Source organism: Heptranchias perlo, chromosome 10 (genome assembly GCF_035084215.1).
Source record: "Heptranchias perlo isolate sHepPer1 chromosome 10, sHepPer1.hap1, whole genome shotgun sequence".
Classification (NCBI taxonomy): Eukaryota; Metazoa; Chordata; class Chondrichthyes; order Hexanchiformes; family Hexanchidae; genus Heptranchias; species Heptranchias perlo.
The window spans coordinates 48,202,316-48,223,813 of record NC_090334.1 but is presented as its reverse complement, the minus strand read 5'-3'; the positions used below and the strand labels follow the sequence as shown (position 1 = coordinate 48,223,813).

Sequence of the window (21,498 nt, the reverse complement as noted above, 5' to 3'; positions counted from 1 at the left end):
AACTGGATTGTGGAACAGACACGAGAGAACCTAGCCCAGATACAGGCAGGGGAAGTACCCTTACAAACTGAGGGTGAACCTGACCTGTGGGCATGATGGAGGGTCTGTCCTTACCTGAGGGAATAAATGAAATCAAAAAAACACAAAACATTTTTCTTAATGTGGTTACATCTTGAAAACACAGAGATTAGGACTTGGAGTTGGAAATTCCAGTCTGCAGTCCTATGCACATCTGTATGTGGGAGAGACAGTGCGAGCTCCAGAGAGAGGGACGAGGCAATTTCTCTCTCCTGTTTTGTTTTCTGGATTTGTTTCAGGTAAAGGGATTATTCCTTTGGACAAAATAAATAATAAATGATGATTTGACAAATTAACCCCTTGGGCTCTCAAGAACAGCCGCAATGGATTTTCTGTGTTTCTTTTAAAACAGATGACCCTGTTTTTTGGGACCACGTGAGTGTTGGTGGTGCAGGATTACCAAGAGTAGTTCTTTGACATAAAATGGCTTTACAAAGTTACGGTGCAACCTTTGCTGGAGAAATTTGGTGCAGGAAACGATCCAGTGGTGTTAAAAATTTAAGACTTTAGCTGCAGACATCAGCAGATACCAAATGTCACAGCGTGGTGATATCAACCTGATTCTCTTCTTTTGAAAACATTTTGATTTGTTTTGTTTTAACCCATTTATTGTCTTCCGAGACAGAGTGCTCGAGGTGGGGAGATATGGGAGTTACATCCAAAAGTAATTACGAGCACTTCATCTCTACTATAAAACCACAAAGCCTGGACATAATTTGTTTCTGAAATTGGAATTGATAAGAAAAATTTATATGAGTTGCTATTCAAGCACTCGAGAAAGAAAAATTTACTTGTAATTTTAGGGGATAATCAAATTATATTTTAAAATAAAAGAAGTCCAGTCTAAATGGTTCCTATTGAATGCTGTGTATCAAGGAAGAATTCTTTCGGGAGGGAAGAAAATTTTCTCAAGTTGGGATAATTGTGAAATGATAGAAGGGACTCGGGCACAATGTAGTGGGATATTTTGGGAAATGAAAAGCGGTTCAAGAAGAAATTACGTAAAATAAACACATTTTGGGACATTAGACCTGACTGTAAATATTGTATCGGACAGTAACGTTCCTCCAGGGCTCATGATAGGTAATGTAAAATTGGATGAGAGGAAGTGATTGAGAATTAAAGTAAAGAAACAGAGAAATTACACCAAATGGGAATTTCTCTAAAGTCATTGAACTGGGCATGATTTACAAAAAATATCAATCTGGCATAAATATACAATCTAGTGAAAGTCAGGAAAGTGTAGTTGAGAATAGTAAATTGATAGCTTTCTCGTGGAGATATTTGTGTCCTTGCCTATAATGAACAATGAGAAAGCTACATTCAATAGCCTGGCCACTACCCTGACATCAGGACCATGCAGGGGGAGATAAGCACTCTAGACACCCCTGATCTTTTTGATAAGATAACCTGAAAACCTAAGAATGGCTACAGTGGACATAAAAGATACAAATGTACGTTGCCATCATCTGAAACGGAGACCAGGATGAAGAACATGATTACAAAGGCCTGTGGCCTGGTGAGCTAGTGGAACCACTCTTTAAACAAACCAGTTGCTTTTACAGGACTGAATGCTACTGGACATATGATGTGTGCCATGGAAAACATTTTCGGAAATACCATGAGGAAAAAAAGAGACTGGCCAGCAGAAAGTTAATATCCAAGAACACTACCTATGATATGTTGCTAGTATGCAGAAATACATGAAGAAGATACACTGACAGCACAACATAAAATGGTTAATGTGGTCCAGGCGAGTGAGAAATCCTTTTAAACAAGGCACTGACACATGGTCCATAGAGAAACGGACTAATTAATGAAACAGTCAGGAAACACTGGTACCAATCAGAAGGACTGAAATTAAAGTAAAGAGGGACATAGTAATTTGGATTTCCAAAATTCAGGGTTAGGTTCCCATCAGTTAACAATGAAATTGAGAGAAACAATACTTAGAAGATATCCACACGATGGACACAAAATTATGAGGGGCCCAGATAAAGTAGACAGGAAGTACCTGTTTCCCCTAGCAGAAGGTTCAAGAACTAGAGGACATAGATTTAAGCTGATTGGCTGGAACAAAATTAAAGGGATGTTTTACTAGACATGCTGTCACTGTATGTCCACATAGTGTTGGACACAGCCCAGAAGCACAGGGTGGGATAATTTACAACAGAAATGCGTATGTGCAGCCCCAACAGCCGAATAGCATAAAGATAGGGCACTTTGCACCCAAAATTAGAACCTCTGGGGACAGTCGGAAGTCCACAGCCCACTTAGACCAAAAGAGCAAATGGCTCAGATAGGTAGGTGATGCCGACAAAATAAGGACATTAGATAAAGCCATGTGAGGTCACCCGGGGTTGTTGGAGGTTAAGATTGAAAGACTGAAATGAAACAATGCAATGCTAACATTGAAAAAGGGACATAACCTTATGTTAAAGTAAAATATACGTTAGTTAGCTGTGAATAAAGGGCTTGCTGTCTTTATCAAACAAGCTTTTTACGACCTTGTAAAAGAGCAGGCTGATAAGCACCTAGAGGCCATTAATCATTAGGGAGGTGGCAAGTATCATTGGAGGAATGTACAAGGGAGTTATTTGAAAGTTTATTATGCTTGGTTATCGGATGTTTAAGACATCTATCTGTAACATGTAGCCTGTGAGTTATGGGTTAGGGATACGCACAGAACATCACGGAAGGTAAATACCCAAAAAGGCTGTGTATTAAGTGCCGGACCAATGTTGCATGAACTCTATCGTTATTGGTCTAAATGATTATTAAGCCATAATCATGACCAAAAGGGGGGACTGTTAAAGTAAAATTTAAGCTGTTGGGTTAAACCGGCAAAGATGACCTTTGGCGACTAATGTGTGCGTGGCTGCGGTCACTGCCCCGAGACCACACTGAGCTGCGCCTTGCACGAACCATAATTAAAAGCTTAAGCATAACATATGATGATTAACAAGTTAGTGTAGTGCTAAACAAAATGGACTCTGTGAAAAGACATTAAAATGTGCTGACTTAGACAAAGACATTCCACAACGAACTGATAAAACTACGGAACAGACAAAAGCCAGACTGTCTGAAGTTGATAACAGTTGTTTTAATGTGATTGGAGGTCAATTGTTGCTGTCGGGGCCTAATTGGCTAATGTGTAACTAACCAAGGCTAATGATGTATTAACTGCTAAATGTCTGTACTTGTAATGTATAAAAGCTCAGCGACCATTTTAAAATTGAGAAGGTGACTGCGTGCACTGCGGAGTGCCAAGCGCTTCTCCAAAAGCTTTGTTCAATAAACTGCATGTTGAATCTTTAAGTCTGACTCCGAGTGGTGATTTCCCACAACACTGGCCTTGCCAGCGATGCCCCCATCCCATGAACGGATAAAAAAACTTCCCTTACTCTCAGCATGAATTGCCAAAATTATATATTAATTCTATTAGTGACAGGCAGTAGGTATGTAACTAGTGTTCCTGAGGCACACTGTCTGGGGTTCCTTCATTACTCATGTTTCTGTAGAGATCACTGTATGTGCCACTTCCTATCTAGATAAAATGGTGACGAATGAATGTCTCAATATGCACGGTCAGTCACTGAGACAATGAGACAATGTCGAAATTAATTTGTATACAATTGCTTACATTGCATACAGCTTCTTACACCACAGGCAATGATCTTAGAATTAAAACTTGAGCACCTTCTGGCTGGAAGTCAAATACTTAAATTACTAGTCCACTCCATTAGTGAGTATCAGTTCAGTTTTCACAGTGAGTGCATATATCTAGTTCTATCTGACAGAATAAAAGAGACCAATTACACAAGAAAGATAAACTGAAATTGTTGTCAAAACTACAAAAGGCAAAAAGGTTTTACAATGTACCTTGTAGTTTACATCAATTTCACTGTAGGACTGGTTCTATCAATGTTCATCTTCAAGAACAAGATCTTAACAATTATTGGTGCTTCCTTGTTGGCATCAACCTTGCACTGTAATTGCATAGGTCAGTTTGAGTTACTCCAGCTCCACAGTCGTACTGGAATAAGATGACCTATATCTAAGAAGGTAAGCTTTTGGGTCAGCATGGCACCAGAGTTCATAATGCAAGATTTACAGTTGAGGGCATCGGAGTTCAAGGTTGATGTTAACCATGTATAATTCATCAGTAATTTGTTTTGCATATTGCTGATATGATTGTGCTGAATAGAAGGATATCATGTATTCTACTTAGGTATATTTTATTAACATTTTCAAAATTAATCTGTAGCAAGGATGTGGCTGTCCAACTAATGTTATATGATCGTATTGGCTTAGACCTTCCAGCCAACCCTGCTAAATTTTGGCAGATCTGGGGAAGGTGAGGGTGGAAAAGTACTCAAGGATGTGCTCTGCTGCAAACCCAACTCCTTACGCCTCCACACTCATTTCCCAGTGCCTCAGTGGTGCAGTATGAGCCCACCTTCACGTGGCAAGTGTATGGAAAGAAAATGAAAATGAAGGAAAGACATCCTTGGGCATATTTGCATCATTTGAATGCTGAGCACAATGGACTCCCATTGGATCCAAGCATCCAGTGTTCAAAGATCAGTTAGCTCAAAAAAATTGCCTTGCACAGGCTCCAAGAGGAAGAAAAAGTAACTAAAATGTTGTCACTTTAACGATAGACCGGAGGGAGCTGGCCCTCCGAGGGCAGGCCTCTAGGTTCCGCCACAACACAACTCTGCCCCCATTTTGGCAGGAATCCCCAGGAGGAGGCAAGAGAGCCTACCATTTTTATTTAAATGATTCCCGAGGTTGGAAGTTCAGCTGGAGACAGGGGTGCATTTTCAAGGTGGGCAGGAAAGTCTAGAGTATTAGGAACATAGGAACAGAGTGGCCATTCGGCCCCTTGAGCCAGTTCCGCCATTCAATGAGATCATGCCTCATATGTATCCTAACTCCATCCACCCGCCTTGGCTCCATATCCCCTAATACCCTTGGCTAGCAAAAATTATCGATCTCATTGAAAATTATTAATTGAGCTAGCATCTAATGCTTTTGTGGGAGAGTGTTCCACTTCTACCACCCTTTGCGTAAAGTGTTTCCTAACTTCTCTCCAGAATGGCCTGGCTCTGATTTTAAGGTTATGTCACTTTGTCCTAGTCTCCATCAGCAGAAAAAGTTTCTCTCTATCTACCCTTTCAAAATCCTAAAAGCCTCAATCAAATCACCCCTTAACCTTCTATATTCCAGGGTATACAAGGCTAGTTTATGTAATCTCTCCTCATAATCTAACCCTTGGAGCCCTGGTGACATTTTGGTGAATCTGCTCTACACAGTACTCCAGATGTGGTCTAACCTGGGCTTTGTATAGCTGTAGCAAAACTTCCTCCCCTTTATATTCTAATCCTCTAGTCATAAAAGCTAACATTCCATTAGCCTTTTTGATTATTTTTTGCACCTGACTACTACATTTTAATGATCTGTGTATATGGACCCCTAAATCTCTTTGGACCTCCACTGTTCCTAACTTTTCATCATTTAAAAAATACTCTGATCTATCCTTTTTTGGTCCAAAATGGATGACCTCACACTTAACTGTATTAAAATCCATCTGCCACAGTTTTGTCCACTCAAATAATTATTATTTGTTTGTAATTTAATTATTTGTAATTTTATGCTCCCATCTGCACTACTTACTATGCCACCAATCTTTGTCATCGGCCAACTTAGATAAGACAATAGTGAGCCATATATCCAAGTGATTCTATAGACTCTGGAACAGTTCCTACAGATTGGAGGGTGGCAAATGTAACCCCACTATTTAAAAAAGGAGGGAGAAAAAAAAAAACAGGGAATTACAGACCAGTTAGCCTTACATCAGTAGTGGGGAAAATGCTCGAGTCTATTATAAAGGATGTGACAACAGAACACTTGGAAGGCATTAACTGGATTGGACAAAGTCAGCATGGGTTTATGAAAGGGAAATCATGCTTAACAAATCTACTGGAGTTTTTTGAGAAGGTAACTAGTAGAATAGATAGGGGAGAACCAGTGGATGTGGTGTACTTGGATTTTCAGAAGGCTTTTGATAAGGTCCCACACAAGAGGCTCATGAGCAAAATTAAAGCACATGGCAATGGGGGGAATATACTGGTATGGATTGAGAATTGGTTGACAGACAGGAAACAGAGAGTAGGAATAAATGGGTCTTTTTCCGGGTGGCAGGCAGCGACTAGTGGGGTACCGCAGGGATCAGTGCTTGGGCCCCAGCTATTCACAATACAAATCAATGATTTGGATGAGGGAACTAAATGTAACATTTCCAAGTTTGCAGATGACACAAAGCTGGGGTGGAATGTGAGCTGTGAGGAGGATGCAAAGAGGCTCCAATGTGATTTAGACAAGTTGGGTGAGTGGGCAAGAACATGGCAGATGCAGTATAACGTGGATAAATGTGAGGTTATCCACTTTGGTTGTAAAAACAGAAAGGCAGATCATCATCTGAATGGTGATAGATTGGGAAAAGGGGAGGTGCAACGAGACCTGGGTGTCCTTGCACACCAGTTGCTGAAAGCAAGCATTCAGGTGCAGCAAGCAGTTAGGAAGCCAAATGGTATGTTGGCCTTCATTGCAAGAGGATTTGAGTACAGGAATAGGGATGTCTTACTGCAGTTATACAGGGCCTTGGTGAGACCACATCTGGAGTATTGTGTGCAGTTTTGGTCTCCTTATCTGAGGAAGGATGTCCTTGCCATGGAGGGAGTGCAACGAAGGTTTATCAGACTGATTCCTGGGATGGCAGGACTGACTTATGAGGAGAGATTGGGTCAACTAGGCCTATATTCACTAGAGTTTAGAAGAATGAGAGGTGATCTCATCAAAACATATAAAATTCTAACAGGACTAGATGCAGGAAGGATGTTCCCGACGGATGGGGAATCCATAGCCAGAGGTCACAGTCTCAGGATACTGGGTATGCCATTTAGAACCGAGATGAGGAGAAATTTCTTCACTCGGAGGGTGGTGAACCTGTGGAATTCTCTACCACAGAAGGCAGTGGAGGTCAAGTCATTAAATATATTCAAGAAGGAGACAGATATATTTCTTAATGCTAAAGTGATCAAGGGATATGGGGAAAAAGCGGGAACAGGGTACTGAGTTAGACGATCAGCCATGATCATTTTGAATGGCAGAGCAGGCCCGAAGGGCCGAATGGCCTACTCTTGCTCCTATTTTCTATGATTCTATGATTCAATGATTAATAAATATAGTGAATAGTTGAGGCCCCAGCACAGATCCTTGTGGGACACCACTAGTCACTTCCTTCCAATTCGAGTACATACCCATCACCCTCTACTCTCTCTTCTACCGCCTAACCAATATCCTAACCAGGTCAATAATTTGCCTTCAATTCCAAGAGCTTTAATTTTAGTTAACAGTCTCTTATGTGGAACCTTATCAAATGCCTTCTGGAAGTCCATATAACCTACGTCCATAATATTCCCGTCTGCTACTTTAGTTACTTCCTCAAAAAATTCAATTAGATTCGTTAGACATGACCTACCCTTTACAAATCCATGTTGGCCCTCTCTAATCAGCTCAAATTTCTTAAGTGCTCAGTCACTTTGTCCTTAATTATAGATTCCAATAACTTCCCTACAACAGATGTTAGACTAACAGGTCAATAATTTCCTGGTTTCTCTCTCACCTTTCTTAAATAATGGAGTTACATTTGCAATTTTCCAATCTAAAAAGGAACAATTCCTGAATCAAGAGAGCTTTAGAAGATTATGGCTAAAGCATCTGCAATTTCCTCACCAACTTCCTTTAAAATCCTGGGGTGGAAACCATCAGGTCCTGGGGACTGTCAGTTCTCAGTGCCATTTTTCTACTGTGAGGACTGAGAGTAATTATTCAACAAGTTTGCCATTTCTTTATTTTAATTTGCAATATTACCTGCATCTCTTTTTAAAAAGGCCCACATTACCCTTGACTACCCTTTTTCTTCTAATATAAATTGTAAAAACTGTGTTAATCTTGATTTCCCTCAAGTTTCTTTTTGTATTCCCTTTTGTAGCTCTTACTATCTTTTTTGTCTTCTTTTGCTGTTCTTTATATCTCTCCCAGTCCCCTGGACCTACAGTATTCTTTGCACTTTTGTACGCTCATTCCTTTAGTTAGTAAGTAGAGCTCTTGCCCCCTTAGGGGTATATACTGGTTCTGTATTAAGCTAAACTCTTTTTTGAACACCTCCCATTGTTCATCTGTAGTTTTACCCACTAACAGTTTTAACCAGTTTGCTCTCTTCAATCTCTGTCTTATTCCGTTAAAGTTAGCCGTACCAAAATCTACAATCTTAGTGTCTGTGTTAGGCTTGAAAAGGAGAAACTTAACATTGAATTTGTTTTATTCGTTCATGGGATGTGGGCAATTTGATCATATTATGATCACTGTTAAGATAAATGTTCCCTTCTTGTTGATTAACAACTAAGTCTGGCTCATTAAATCTAGTATGGCCTGCCCTCTTTTTGGTTCTAGAACATATTGCTCCAGAAAACTATCGTGAATGCATTCAAGAAATTCACTACCTTTCTGACTTGAGCTACTCTGCTCTTCCTAATCTATACTGAATCAATAACTGAATTTATAGTCAACATATTTCCAAAGGACTACTTTACTAGATTAATACAATGCCATACCACATTATCTGGCACTGGTATGCTCACTCCACTGAAGAACTGGTTTGAACTGAAGACTTGTTGATGCCTAGGAATCAAATCACCTGTAGGCAAACAAGATGCAATAGTAATTACTAAATCCGGGTGTCCACATGTGCAGAAGTCGCAATGAAAGATAAAAACAATTTTAAAATGTGTTGTGCTTCTCAACTACAAGGTGAAACTGGCAAGCACCATTAAACTCTGAATGAACTCTTAGTCTACATTTACTTGACAGTTAGATTTAAAGAGAAAGAAAGCCAGTCTGACTTGTGTTCAATCTGAGCGTGCAGTTCAAGAATGCAGACCAATTACACCTTAAAGGGATACACATTTTGACAGATACATTTGTGTTATATGGTATAATGTTCCTGTAATTACAAGGAGGTGCATCCTGTGGCATGCCGTGTGCAATGCCATGGCAGACCCGCTGGTATTTAAATAGTCAATCTCCTGTGGCATTACACACAAGGAATGAAAAGCAAGTATAATCTTCAGGTCAATTGGGGTTAGAGACCAGGGGATAATTGAGTCTCCATTTTAGAAGTTCTATATCCTGTCCTTATTTTTATATTTGCATTATAAATTCCTCCACTGAGGAGGAAGATGCAATTGCAACATAATAAGTTTAAATAGGCACTTTCCATTGTAATTTTTTTTTAAAGTTGGCAGGAAGTGCATATATATTATAGATATGGATTGTGGACACCAGTAATAAAAAAAGATATGAAACAGCCACTTTGTATTTTCAAAATCTAGTTGCCAGAAGGAACTGTTATACAAAGATATTTGATCAAATCAGTTAAATCACAACTTTAACCCAATTAGTGTTGTGTAAAAAGTTATTTATCTTTCTAGTCCCCCCAACAGATATTCAAATGTGATAATATTGCTTTTTCCACTTTTTTTCCTTACTGTTCTTGCTGTGCAGTATTTTAACTAATAATGGAACTGGTGGTTTTAGCTTTGCTCTTAATAATCTTAGAAATACCTAAAGACATTATTTCAGGCAGCTGGTTTTCTGGAATATAGTTTTTCTTCAGCTGCTAAGTTATTTAAAATATTCTGGGTAGCAAAGTGCAGCTGAGTGTATGAGCATTAACACTCAGTGCCAAAGGATGGGGCAAATACAAGTTAGAGTCCTGCTTTGGTCAGCTCCTAATGCAAGCTTCACCGCAGCAGAGTTCACAACATCTCCTAAAAGAGTTTGGGGGAGGGAGGAATGGGGGGAGAGAGAGAGAGAGAGAGAGAGAGAGATACGGTCGAGGAAGAAGAAAAACAAGGAAAAGACGTGCCTAGACAGTCTTGGTGGGCGACTGTACTAGGCACTGACAGTAGCCTCACAGCAGATCATATCTACACCTTTTGGCATTGAAAATGGTCCTCAAGCTTAGGATAACTGATGAAAAGGTTAGACAAAAAGAAATTTAAAAAAATATTTACTATTAAGAATACAGGGATTTATTTTCTAAAATGTTGCTGTATCACCAGGATATATGTAACTTGTAAATTAACAATTTGTTCCAGTGATATTCAATTCAGATATTTTTGCAAACAGAATGCATACAAGAGCATTTAATTTTGTAGGGTTTGAGATTAAGATTACGATTGCCAAATTCGATCCCCATTTTAAATCCCATTTTGCTCTGCTGCACCAAATTTTGATCCTGTTTCAACTTGTAAAGGACTATTAAAAGTAATAATAATTGGGAAGACCAAAGCCATTGTCTTCAGCCCCCGACACAAACTCCGTTCGCTTGTCACCAATTCCATCTCACTCCCTGGCCACTGTCAGGCTGAACCACACAACCATGCCATCCTATGTGACTGAGCTGAGCTTCCGACACCATATCCTTTCCAGCACAAAGACCGCCTACTTCCACCTCCGAAACATTGCCTGCCTCAGCCCATCTGCTGCTAAAACCCTCATCTATTTTTTTTTCCTCCAGCATGCTTCCTGGCTGGCCTCCCATCTTCCACCGTTCATAAACTTGAGCTAATCTAAAACTCTGCTGCCCGTATCCTAACCTACATCTAGTCCACCAATGGCTTAATTTTAAAATTCTCATCCAAATGTTCAAATCCTTTCATGGCCTTGCCCTTCCTTATCTCTAACTTCCTACAACCTTCTGAGAACACTGTTCCTCCAATTATGGCCTTATGCATCTCCCACTCAGCTTTGCCCCACAATTGGTGGCTGTGCCTTCAGCCAACTAGGCCCTAAGGTCTAGAATTTACTCCTTAAACCTCCACCTCTCCTCTTAACATACTCCTTAAAAACTGCCTCTTTGACAAAGCTATTAGTTACCCCACCTAATATCTCCTGCTTTAGCTCAGTGTCAATTTTTGTCTGATTATGCTCCTGTGAAGTGCCTTGGGACATTTTCCCACGTTAAAAGGTGCTATATAAATGCAAGTTGTTGTTGTTTAAGTAAATTTAAATAGGTTTGTATGTGATAATTCATGAGAGTCATTTACCTGTCAGAATGATTCTCTTTCTGGTTCTTGCAATTGATTAAGAGTGATTGCTACTTGCAATACTATATAGTACAACTATTGTTAGGGCAGTCTGTCCAATACCCAGTAGGCTAGTTTGAAGTTGGACCTGGAGATGAGATTTAAAAATAAACCTACCCAAAATTATTCAATCAAAAGAAACATGTATTCCTAGGATATCAGAAATTAGATTTTTGCAAATTTTAATGATAATTGGAATCTCTTGGTAATTTACTTTGACAGACAAAACTAGTGTCATTTTCTAATACCTTGAATACAGCACTCACCTAGTGTTTTTCTAATCAGATAGAGCTGATCCACATCTGATTTTCCTGGCCACAAGGGGGCTCCAAACAACAACTCTGCAAAAACGCAGCCTATTGCCCAAACGTCCACTGGAGGGCCATACTGAGTGTCTCCAACCAACAGTTCTGGAGCACGGTACCACCGGGTTGCTACATAATCTGTATAGTAATCTCCTGGACCAGCTACAAAATAAAATGAAGACTATATATTTCAAATATAATGTAAAGGCCCCTTATATCAAACTACAAAATGCTGCATTACCATAGGCAACCAAGCTTTACTTTTATGGGAAGGAACATGCTTTAACAAAACCATATGTTCCTTTAAGCTAAAGGATAACTTGCATTCAGTGCCTTATCACATCTCCCAGGATGTCCCAAAATGCATCAATACAATGTTAAATAACTTTAGTTATTTTGGGGAAAACAGCAGCTATTTCAGGAACAGTAAAGTCACACAGACAGCATTAAGGTCAATGACCAGTTAATCTGTTTTGGTGATGTTGACTGAGAAAGGAATGTTAACCAAGACATTGAAATAACTGTGCTCTCTGCATATTGCCAAGGGACCTTTTACATCCACCTGAACAATCAGAAGGAACCTCAGTTTAACATCTCATTTAAAGGATAGCACCTCAAAGTACAGCACTAGCTCAGTATTGCACTGAAGTGTCAGCCTTGTGCTCAACTTCTGGACTGGGATTTGACCCCACAATCGTCTGACTCAGAGACAAAAGTGCTATTAATGAATCAAGATATTTTTTCAAAATCCAATACCCCAAATCTATTTATTTATATTAAACAATCAGTACTTTCCTCCTCCATATCTGGTCTGTTTCTGAATAAATTCATCAAAGTAAGGATTATTTTCTAAAGAAATACTATGTTACATTATGGAAATACGCTGTGTTTGAAATTGGCCACTGAACTTTGAACGATACTTAAAACCATCACTGTGTAACTGTCCACTATTTATCTTTGGAACTTGATAATTGAGAAATTTCTATTTCAAAACAGCTTTGAATCTTTTCATTCTTCCCATTAAGGCTTTTTTTTAAAAAAAAACCTAAACCCAAAGCAGAGCAGCACTTAAAATATTCGGTTAATTTCCAATAGTGCTTTTCTTTTGGAAAATAAACTTCACACCAACTCTCTTATTTTAAAGTAGTTATGCAGTTTCTTGACCATTGTGAATATAGTAAAGTATATATACCAGAGGACTAGCTGGCTTTCAGGGGGGGGGGGTTAGAACACAGTCTATTCTCCTTTGGCATTTGGATCCAAATCAAATATAGCTGTTATATATTTTTTTTAAATCTCCTTTTTCTGTGAGCTGTAAAAGTCCGACATGAAATAAATAAGCTTAATGACACGATGTTTCTTAATAGGTTTGGCTCCACACATTCTCACCATAAAAGTTGATATGTAAAATTAAGATAATTTACATTAGTGCTAATAAATGCTGCTTTTCTGAGGTTGGGATTAATGCACATTGTTGGGGCAGCTTAGTGTAGAGGGAGATTTACTCTATGTCCAACTCATACTACAGTAGACTTAGGATTATACCATGAAGGTGGTTTCACCCAGTTGTGATATGACAATATCTCAGGGTCACAATGCAATGGCACCTTGCTAGAAATGTAATGGAACGAGAGATAGATTATCACTACTGCTCCACCTTTATGGAAGCAAGGACCCAAATATATTTCAAGGAGAAAAACAAATTTAATACCATAAAAATGACAACTTTTTGGCAACCATTAGTGATTAGACCATTGTAATGAACTCATAACCAGTTGTGAAATATAGCAACCCATGTTATCCTCACGCGTATTGTCCATTCGATCACTGAGATGTAGTTCCCTGCTTTTATTTAACAGTATTTTACTGTTACTCAAAAAAATTGCCAACCAGTTGCCACAAATCTAATTTTCATTATACAAATGCAAAAATTATAAAAACTGCTTCTATTGTATTATTGAACAGTAATCTGTGAAGCTTCTTTTTATACAGGACTAACATGAGTATACAGTTTAAAGAAATAGTAGTTCCAGCAGTAGCTACCTATTGAAAATATAGGACTATCACTTACTTAATATCCTGGCAAAACCAAAATCACAAAGCTTAATGACGTGATGTTTCGTAATTAAGATATTTTCCGGTTTTACGTCCCTATGTATACACTGCAAAAATACAAGTAAATATAATCAAAAAAGTTGTAACTTCAAGGATTCCAAACAGATGCATGAATGGCAACAATATGCCAAACTATAAATAAACTGCAGATCAATTATCTTACTGATACCATAAAAGGCAACTTGGAGGGTGTTAAAAAGCTTTAATTCAATTGGGGAATTCTGATGACATTACAGAGACTGACTTTACAACCATCAGAATTTTGAGTTATGTCCCCAAAACAACTTCTCAGAGGTTTGTTGTTTTAATAAATTTTGTCTTTGGGTTTGCCATCTATTTTCTACTACTCTTGGTATGTTTTACCACTTGATTCATCTTAAAAATCAATTGAAATGATACAAGAGGGATTGGACTTTCAGCCAGTTTAAAAATATGACTTCAAGCTAGTAGAATACTACATCTGGTAGTATTGCACTAAAAAGTCTTTCCTAAAATACTCCATATGTTTACCCATCATATATTTTTTTTATTTGTTCATGGGATGTGGGCGTCGCTGGCAAGGCCAGCATTTATTGCCCATCCCTCATTGCCCTTGAGAAGGTGGTGGTGAAGCTTGTCCCACAGTGCTATTAGGTAGGGATTTCCAGGATTTTGACGCAGCAACGATGAAGGAACGGCGATATATTTCCAAGTTGGGATGGTGTGTGACTTGGAGGGGAACATGCAGGTGGTGTTGTTCCCATGTGCCTGCTGCCCTTGTCCTTCTAGGTGGTGGAGGTCAGGGGTTTGGGAGGTGCTGTCAAAGAAGCCTTGGCGAGTTGCTGCAGTGCATCCTGTGGATGGTACACACTGCAGCCACGGTGCGCCGGTGGTGAAGGGAGTGAATGTTTAGGGTGGTGGATGGGGTGCCAATCAATCGGGCTGCTTTGTCCTGGATGGTGTCGAGCTTCTTGAGTGTTGTTGGAGCTGCACTCATCCAGGCAAGTGGACAGTATTCTATCACACTCCTAACTTGTGCCTTGTAGATGGTGGAAAGGCTTGAGAGTCAGGAGGTGAGTCACTTGCCGCAGAATACCCATCCTCGGACCTGCTCTTGTAGCCACAGTATTTACGTGGCTAGTCCAGTTAAGTTTCTAGTCAATGGTGACCCCCAGGATGTTGATGGTGGGAGATTCGGCAATGGTTGAATGTCATGGGGAGGTGGTTAGACTCTCTTTTGTTGGAGGCGGTCATTGCCTGGCACGAATGTTACTTGCCACGTATCAGCTCAAGCCTGGATGTTGTCCAGGTCTTGCTGCATGTGGGCATGGACTGCTTCATTATCTGAGGGGTTGCGAATGGAACTTAACATTGTGCAATCATCAGCAAACATCCCCTTTTCTGACCTTATGATGGAGGGAAGGTCATTGATGAAGCAGCTGAAGATGGTTGGGCCTTGGACACTGCCCTAAGGAACTCCTGCAGCAACGTCCTGGGGCCGAGATGATTGGCCTGTAATTATCCACTACCATCTTCCTTTGTGCTAGGTATGACTCCAGCCACTGGAGAGTTTCACCCTGATTCCCATTGACTTGAATTTTACTAGGGCTCCTTGGTGCCACACTCGGTCAAATGCTGCCTTGATGTCAAGGGCAGTCACTCTCACCTCACCTCTGGAATTCAGCTCTTTTGTCCATGTTTGGACCAAGGCTGTAATGAGGTCTGGAGCAGAGTGGTCCTGGTGGAACCCAAACTGAACATCGGTGAGCAGGTTATTGGTGAGTAAGTGCCGCTTGATAGCACTGTCGACGACACCTTCCATCACTTTTCTGATTGAGAGTAGACTGATGGGGCGGTAATTGACCAGATTGGATTTGTCCTGCTTTTTGTGGACAGGACATACCTGGGCAATTTTCCACATTGTCGGGTAGATGCCAGTGTTGTAGCTGTACTGATCATAGAAGTAGAATCATAGAAGTTACAACATGGAAACAGGCCCTTCGGCCCAACATGTCCATGTCGCCATCCAGTTTGGCTAGAGGTGCGGCTAGTTCTAGAGCATAAGTCTTCAGCACTATAGCCGGGATGTTGTCAGGGCCCATAGCCTTTGTTGTATCCAGTGCACTCAGCCGTATCTTGATATCATGTGGAGTGAATCGAATTGGCTGAAGACTGACTTCTGTGATGGTGGGGATATCGGGAGGCCAAGATGGATCATCTACTCAGCACTTCTGGCTGAAGATAGTTGCAAACGCTTCAGCCTTGTCTATTGCACTCACGTGCTGGACTTTGGGAAGTTTACAGAGCCTCCTCCTCCCGTTAGTTGTTTAATTGTCCATCACCATTCACGACTGGACGTGGCAGGACTGCAGAGCTTTGATCTGATCCGTTGGTTGTGGAATCGCTTAGCTCTGTCTATAGAATGTTGCTTCCACTGTTTATCATGAATGTAGTTCTGTGTTGTGGCTTCACCAGGTTGGCACCTCATTTTTAGGTATACCTGGTGCTGCTCCTGGCATGCTGTTCTACACTCCTCATTGAACCAGGTTTGATCCCCTGGCTTGTTGGCAATTGTAGAGTGAGGAATATGCCGGGCCATGAGGTGACAGATTGTGCTGGAATACAATTCTGCTGCTGCTGATGGCCCACAGCGCCTCATGAATGCCCAGTTTTGAGCTGCTAGATCTGTTCTGAATCTATCCCATTTAGCATGGTGGTAGTACCACACAACACATTGGATGGTGTCTTCAGTGTGAAGACGGGACTTCGTCTCCACGAGGACTGTGCAGTGGTCACTCCTACCAATACTGTCATGAACAGATGCATCTGCGACAGGTAGATTGGTAAAGACGCGGTCAAGTAGGTTTTTCCCTCGATACACTTCAGGTAGTTTTAGTATTCTATTTTATTGAGTAAAACATTTTGTTTCAGCTGACAAAAAATGGAGGACACAAATTTGTTCTGTAACACATACTCAAGCCACCTAGTGACAAATATATACCTTTCATTTAAAAAGTCACATACCTGAACTACTCATCATACTGTATGAAACAGCATTTAGAATGTTTAGGCGAAAGATTGAAACCAATTAGTGGCCTGGTTAGTTTGGTTAATATTTTTACATATTTATACAAAGTACTGTCAATTATAAGTTGAAAGTAAAAAATCAAAAGCAATTTAACAGTTAAGTCGATTGAATATGTAATTTTTTTACATCTTGCTTCAGTCTAAATGAAGGAATTACACATTCTAGGATCTTCAGATACATTTATTTAATTGTGGCATTTGAATCTAAATAAAAGCTTTAAACATTCTAAAAGTGAATCAGCATTGTAAAAATAATGCTGTAGGTGCATTACTTGATGGGGTGTAAAATACTTCATATATACAAAGATAGTGTGTGAGCTTACATTGTGCTTATGGCAAAAGTTCACAGCCTGTAGTGTTTGCCAAGTGATTCTCCTCACCAAGTGATCTGGTACCCTAAGAAAAAGAAAAACGTACAAATCAGTCATTTTTCTCCCCTATTTACTGTAGTGATTTTAAATTGGCACAGAGAAATTTAAGAATGAATAAGACACAAAGTAAAACCGCACTCAAACACGAAATACCATGCTTTTCCAACTATGCTTGTTAGAATTCTACATCCCAGAAACCATCTGCTTAGTCTAAACAACATCATAACAATATCAGCACTAACTTGCACAAGGTTCTATAGTCATAATCACTACAGTTTGCCATGGTTGTGATTTCTTTACATACAGAATTATAAAATGGTTGCCGTACATTTCTTGGTAAAGATAACAAATAGTTGAATACCAAACACAGCAACCTCTAACATCTCTTTTTCAAAAACCTCAGGAAGTAACGATTTAAATCTGTCCAAATTCTTTGGCTTTAAATTGTAAAGAGTTAATAAAGAACCTATGTTCCACTTTAATAAGCAGGAGCATAAAGTAAGTGTGATTTCATTAGCTTTTATAAGATTTGTCAGGAATGCAAGTGCACATAAATCTAACAAAAGGCATGGAAAGGAAGGGATAAATGGCAAAAAAATGGCATTTTTCTCTGGCCTCTAGTCTGCAGAGATTCATTCAATAGCATGCATTACTAATTAAGAGTTCAATGAAAATATTCACTAATAAAGACATAGCAGACAATAATGAGTCAAGACCAAAGTGCAGTCAACAAAAAGATGTTGAAAACCAATAAGTCATATAGAACTGACATTTACAACATACTCTGACTCAAGTTAGTAACATTTTTTAGACTGGAATGCAGATATCCAAGATGTAAATAACAACCTTTCCTGTTTGGAGTTTGATTTTGATCACATAATTAGATACACTAACGCATACGGACTGCAGCGGTTCAAGGTGGCGGCTCACCACCACCTTCTCAAGGGCAATTAGGGATGGGCAATAAATGCTGGCCTTGCCAGCGACGCCCACATCCCGTGAACGAATAAAAAAATAATAGTTGTGGTCTTATTCACAAAAACTGCACTTTAAAAACATTAAAAATGAATCTTTTCTGCCTAATACTTATTTGTTCAGTGAAGCCAGTACTTAGAAATATAAATTTATACAAAAACAATTTACACGTGCTGATTGTGGGATTTTGTGGCACAAATTAGTTGCCATGTTTGCCTACATAACAGTTATTATATTTCAAAACGTAATTCATTGAATGTGATGTTTTGGGGTGTCATAAGGATCAGCTAAGCAAACTGTGTATACCTAACTATTGAGCAAGCTTTTCTGCAATCATGTGTGATAGATATTGCATAAAATGACTTGGGTTTTAGATCGTTCTGAGCAGTTACGTATTATTAATCCAACTTTTATTGGAACACAGTTTTGAAGAAAAGTTAGGGAAGCTCAACTAGTTCTCATTGGAAAATAGATTTTTAAGCTGACATCATGGGCATCTGAAGGAAACTATGAACAGCATTAAAAATGAATACTCTATTACCATCTTGCTCCTGGTTTACACTGCTACTAATGATTCCTGCCTCTACAATTAGTGCTGAGAAGAAATCACTACCACAGATATCAAAACCAGGGAAATGACCATTAAAGGTCTTGTTTTCAAACTTAGAATGCCATGTTGCGCTTCTGTTCACGTGTCACGTCTACTATGTACATTACAATCACTGTTACTTACCCTGTGGGGTATCGGTCCAATTCATCTAACACAGTGTGATCACAGTATTCAAAAACTAAATGAAGCCTTCGTTTCCTTCTGAACACTTCAATCAAGTTGACAAGATTGGCATGTTTGAGTTGCTGAAAAAAATAAAATGTAATTTAATTTAAGAGATATATTCACAAGGTCAACTAAACTCTGCCATTTGACAAGTTTCTTTTGTTAATTCTCCCCGTTGTAAAACTAAAATAGATTTTACTACATGATGTAATCATAAGCCAATAGCAGTTGGGTTCGAGGGATCATGTGATTAATGGTTATACATCAATATAGACTGACACTTGCAGATATACTTGCAGCTTGGCAGAGTATCTTTTTACATAAAGTTATCAGGGCGGGGGGGGGGGGGGGGGAAGGGAGGAGGAGGAGGAGGAGAAAAGAATACATAGATAATAATAAATTACATCTTAGAGTCTTCATCCTTTTAGGTTTCAAGTGTTTTTCTTAATGTAGTCATTGCATCAATGTAAACAACCCTACCTGCTTCCAGAGTTCGGTTTAAAAGAGCATAAGCCATAAATGGGGAAGCTGTACTTGATCAGGAAGAAGTAAAATTACAGTATTTCAATTATAAATACTTTTTCTATAGATTTGATTTAGATTAATTGCAGTGTGTGTACTTTTCAAATTAATTATTTCCCTAATCAAAATTGAACATGAATTTTAAAGCAACCATTACCACAGTAAAATTGACGTAGCCAAAAATTGTATGGCAGATGAAAAAAAAAATCAATAGATATAACAGCAAGCAGGTTCACCTTTATGCAGCTTTTGTTTGTGGTGTGACAAAACCATTCTGCTCCATCTACTTTTAGACTGTTTAATGGCAAAGTCCTCATGGAATGCAATTACAAAACTTCTGCAAAAAAGCCCTCAAGACAGAGGTTCTTCCAAACCCAGTTCTGGGCAATGCAGAAGAAAGAATGGACTGAATTACAAACAGAGCAATCATATTAGAATTAATACTGCTCATCATAGTCCTGGAAGGATAGTTAACCAATTAAATTCCTAGTTAGGGACAATGTAGGAGTTGATTGACTTGAAAGACCTAGATCATCAGAATGTGGAGACAAATACCCACTAATAGGAAAGCAGTTGGCTGTACCTTATGTTTCAAATTCACCTTCTGCTTCCTATTTTAATAAAAAAACACACTGAAATGTTCATTACAGCTGAAGCATTACAAAAAAGACACTGCAGCTACACAGCAACAAAACTGACTGCTTACGTTTTAGCAATATCCCAATAATTTAACAAAACTAAGCTCCCAGATGTCTTTGTGGGTAATGCACTGTGTACTGCAATGCTGAACTATATAGGAGGATCTCAAGTTCAATCCCTGGTTTGCGCTGAGTTAGCCAATTTTAGCTGGAGCAGTGTTTCTGGAAAGGGAAAATTGGTAATAGTTCTGTTAACTATTCAGTGGCCTGTACTGAAATATGTACATGTGAACAAGAATGACTTCAGCTGTGATGGTTCCTACAGTTGAATAGCCTGTGGGAACCTCACTGTCCAAACGAACATGTGGATAAGGTACCAGAGTGGGACTATACACCATCAATTACTGCTTTCAGGAGATGAGGGCTAAGGGGACAAAAAAATAAACACTTAACAAGTAGCATCATGTTAAATTATTCAAAATAAAAAAAAGAACAATTTCATTAATATAGAATTTTCCTTTTTTAAAAAAAATCTGCCCAAAACATGCAGAGTCTATTGTACATTACCTTCTTAAAAAATAAAATGCAAACCATTGTTTATCTAAAGTTGGCCAAAGTCCCGTACCAGTTCAGTACAAAAACAGACTAAAAAATGTTCAATTTGGTTCAAGTATGTAAATCAAGCTTAAAAATATAGATATTGGCACAGTCACTTTGATTAATACTAACAGTAAAAGTGCAGCAAATCATGCCATTAATTTAGCAACCAGATTAAACTGCAGCAACTGTAATTCTGAAAGTTCCTTTAGCCGAGATCTGATTTTCAACATCAATGCTTATTACAGTATGTTTGTTGATTGAATACTCCAATGTTATTCAGTTGCGACTCAATTTCCACTTCAGCCACTTCTTTGCGTAGGGAGGGAGTTCGTTTTACATTTTGAACAGGAAAACTTATTGGAGAACACTTAAAAAAAGGTACCAAAGCAACAAACTGAAACACAGTAATTTGAAACGTTTATACCTTCAGGTTTTCAACCATGACTGTTTAATTTTTGGGAGGAGAAACTAATTTCTGCATGAAGAATCCAAATATTTCCCTTCTCTTGTCCTTTTGGGAATATCAATTCTTTTATTTCTAATGAGATTTCCTGGTTGCCCACTTAGTGAAATAAATAATCATCAGATCGGAGTCTCAACTGGTTGTGAACAAGCTAAAGTACTAGTTATTTGATATAGATAAGTTGTTCTGTAGTGAATATGATACTACTTATTCAGTAGACTATTGGGTGACTTATTATTTACCCAAACTTTTGGAACCACACAGGTCCTGTCACCAGATGAGAAATGGAAAGGAGTGCTATAGCGCAGAAACTAAAGGCATCACATTACTTACCATGAAAATTACTTTGACAGGCAAAACACTACTGATTAAAA

General features: G+C 39.0%; 1 protein-coding gene across 2 annotated transcripts in view; it reads right to left on the bottom strand.

Annotated features, from left to right (window-relative positions):
* cdkl1 (cyclin dependent kinase like 1 (CDC2 related kinase)) overlaps positions 1-21,498 on the bottom strand; it is a 43,174-nt gene that overhangs the window by 8,037 nt on the left and 13,639 nt on the right. For both annotated transcript variants that reach the window (XM_067991648.1, XM_067991647.1), the window contains exons 2-6: positions 18,860-18,981; positions 17,104-17,176; positions 13,671-13,761; positions 11,561-11,761; positions 8,760-8,842 (exon numbers count right to left, since the gene is read on the bottom strand). In XM_067991648.1, the coding sequence (XP_067847749.1) occupies positions 8,760-8,842; positions 11,561-11,761; positions 13,671-13,761; positions 17,104-17,176; positions 18,860-18,981 (570 nt within the window). The remainder of the gene's footprint in view (positions 1-8,759; positions 8,843-11,560; positions 11,762-13,670; positions 13,762-17,103; positions 17,177-18,859; positions 18,982-21,498) is intronic.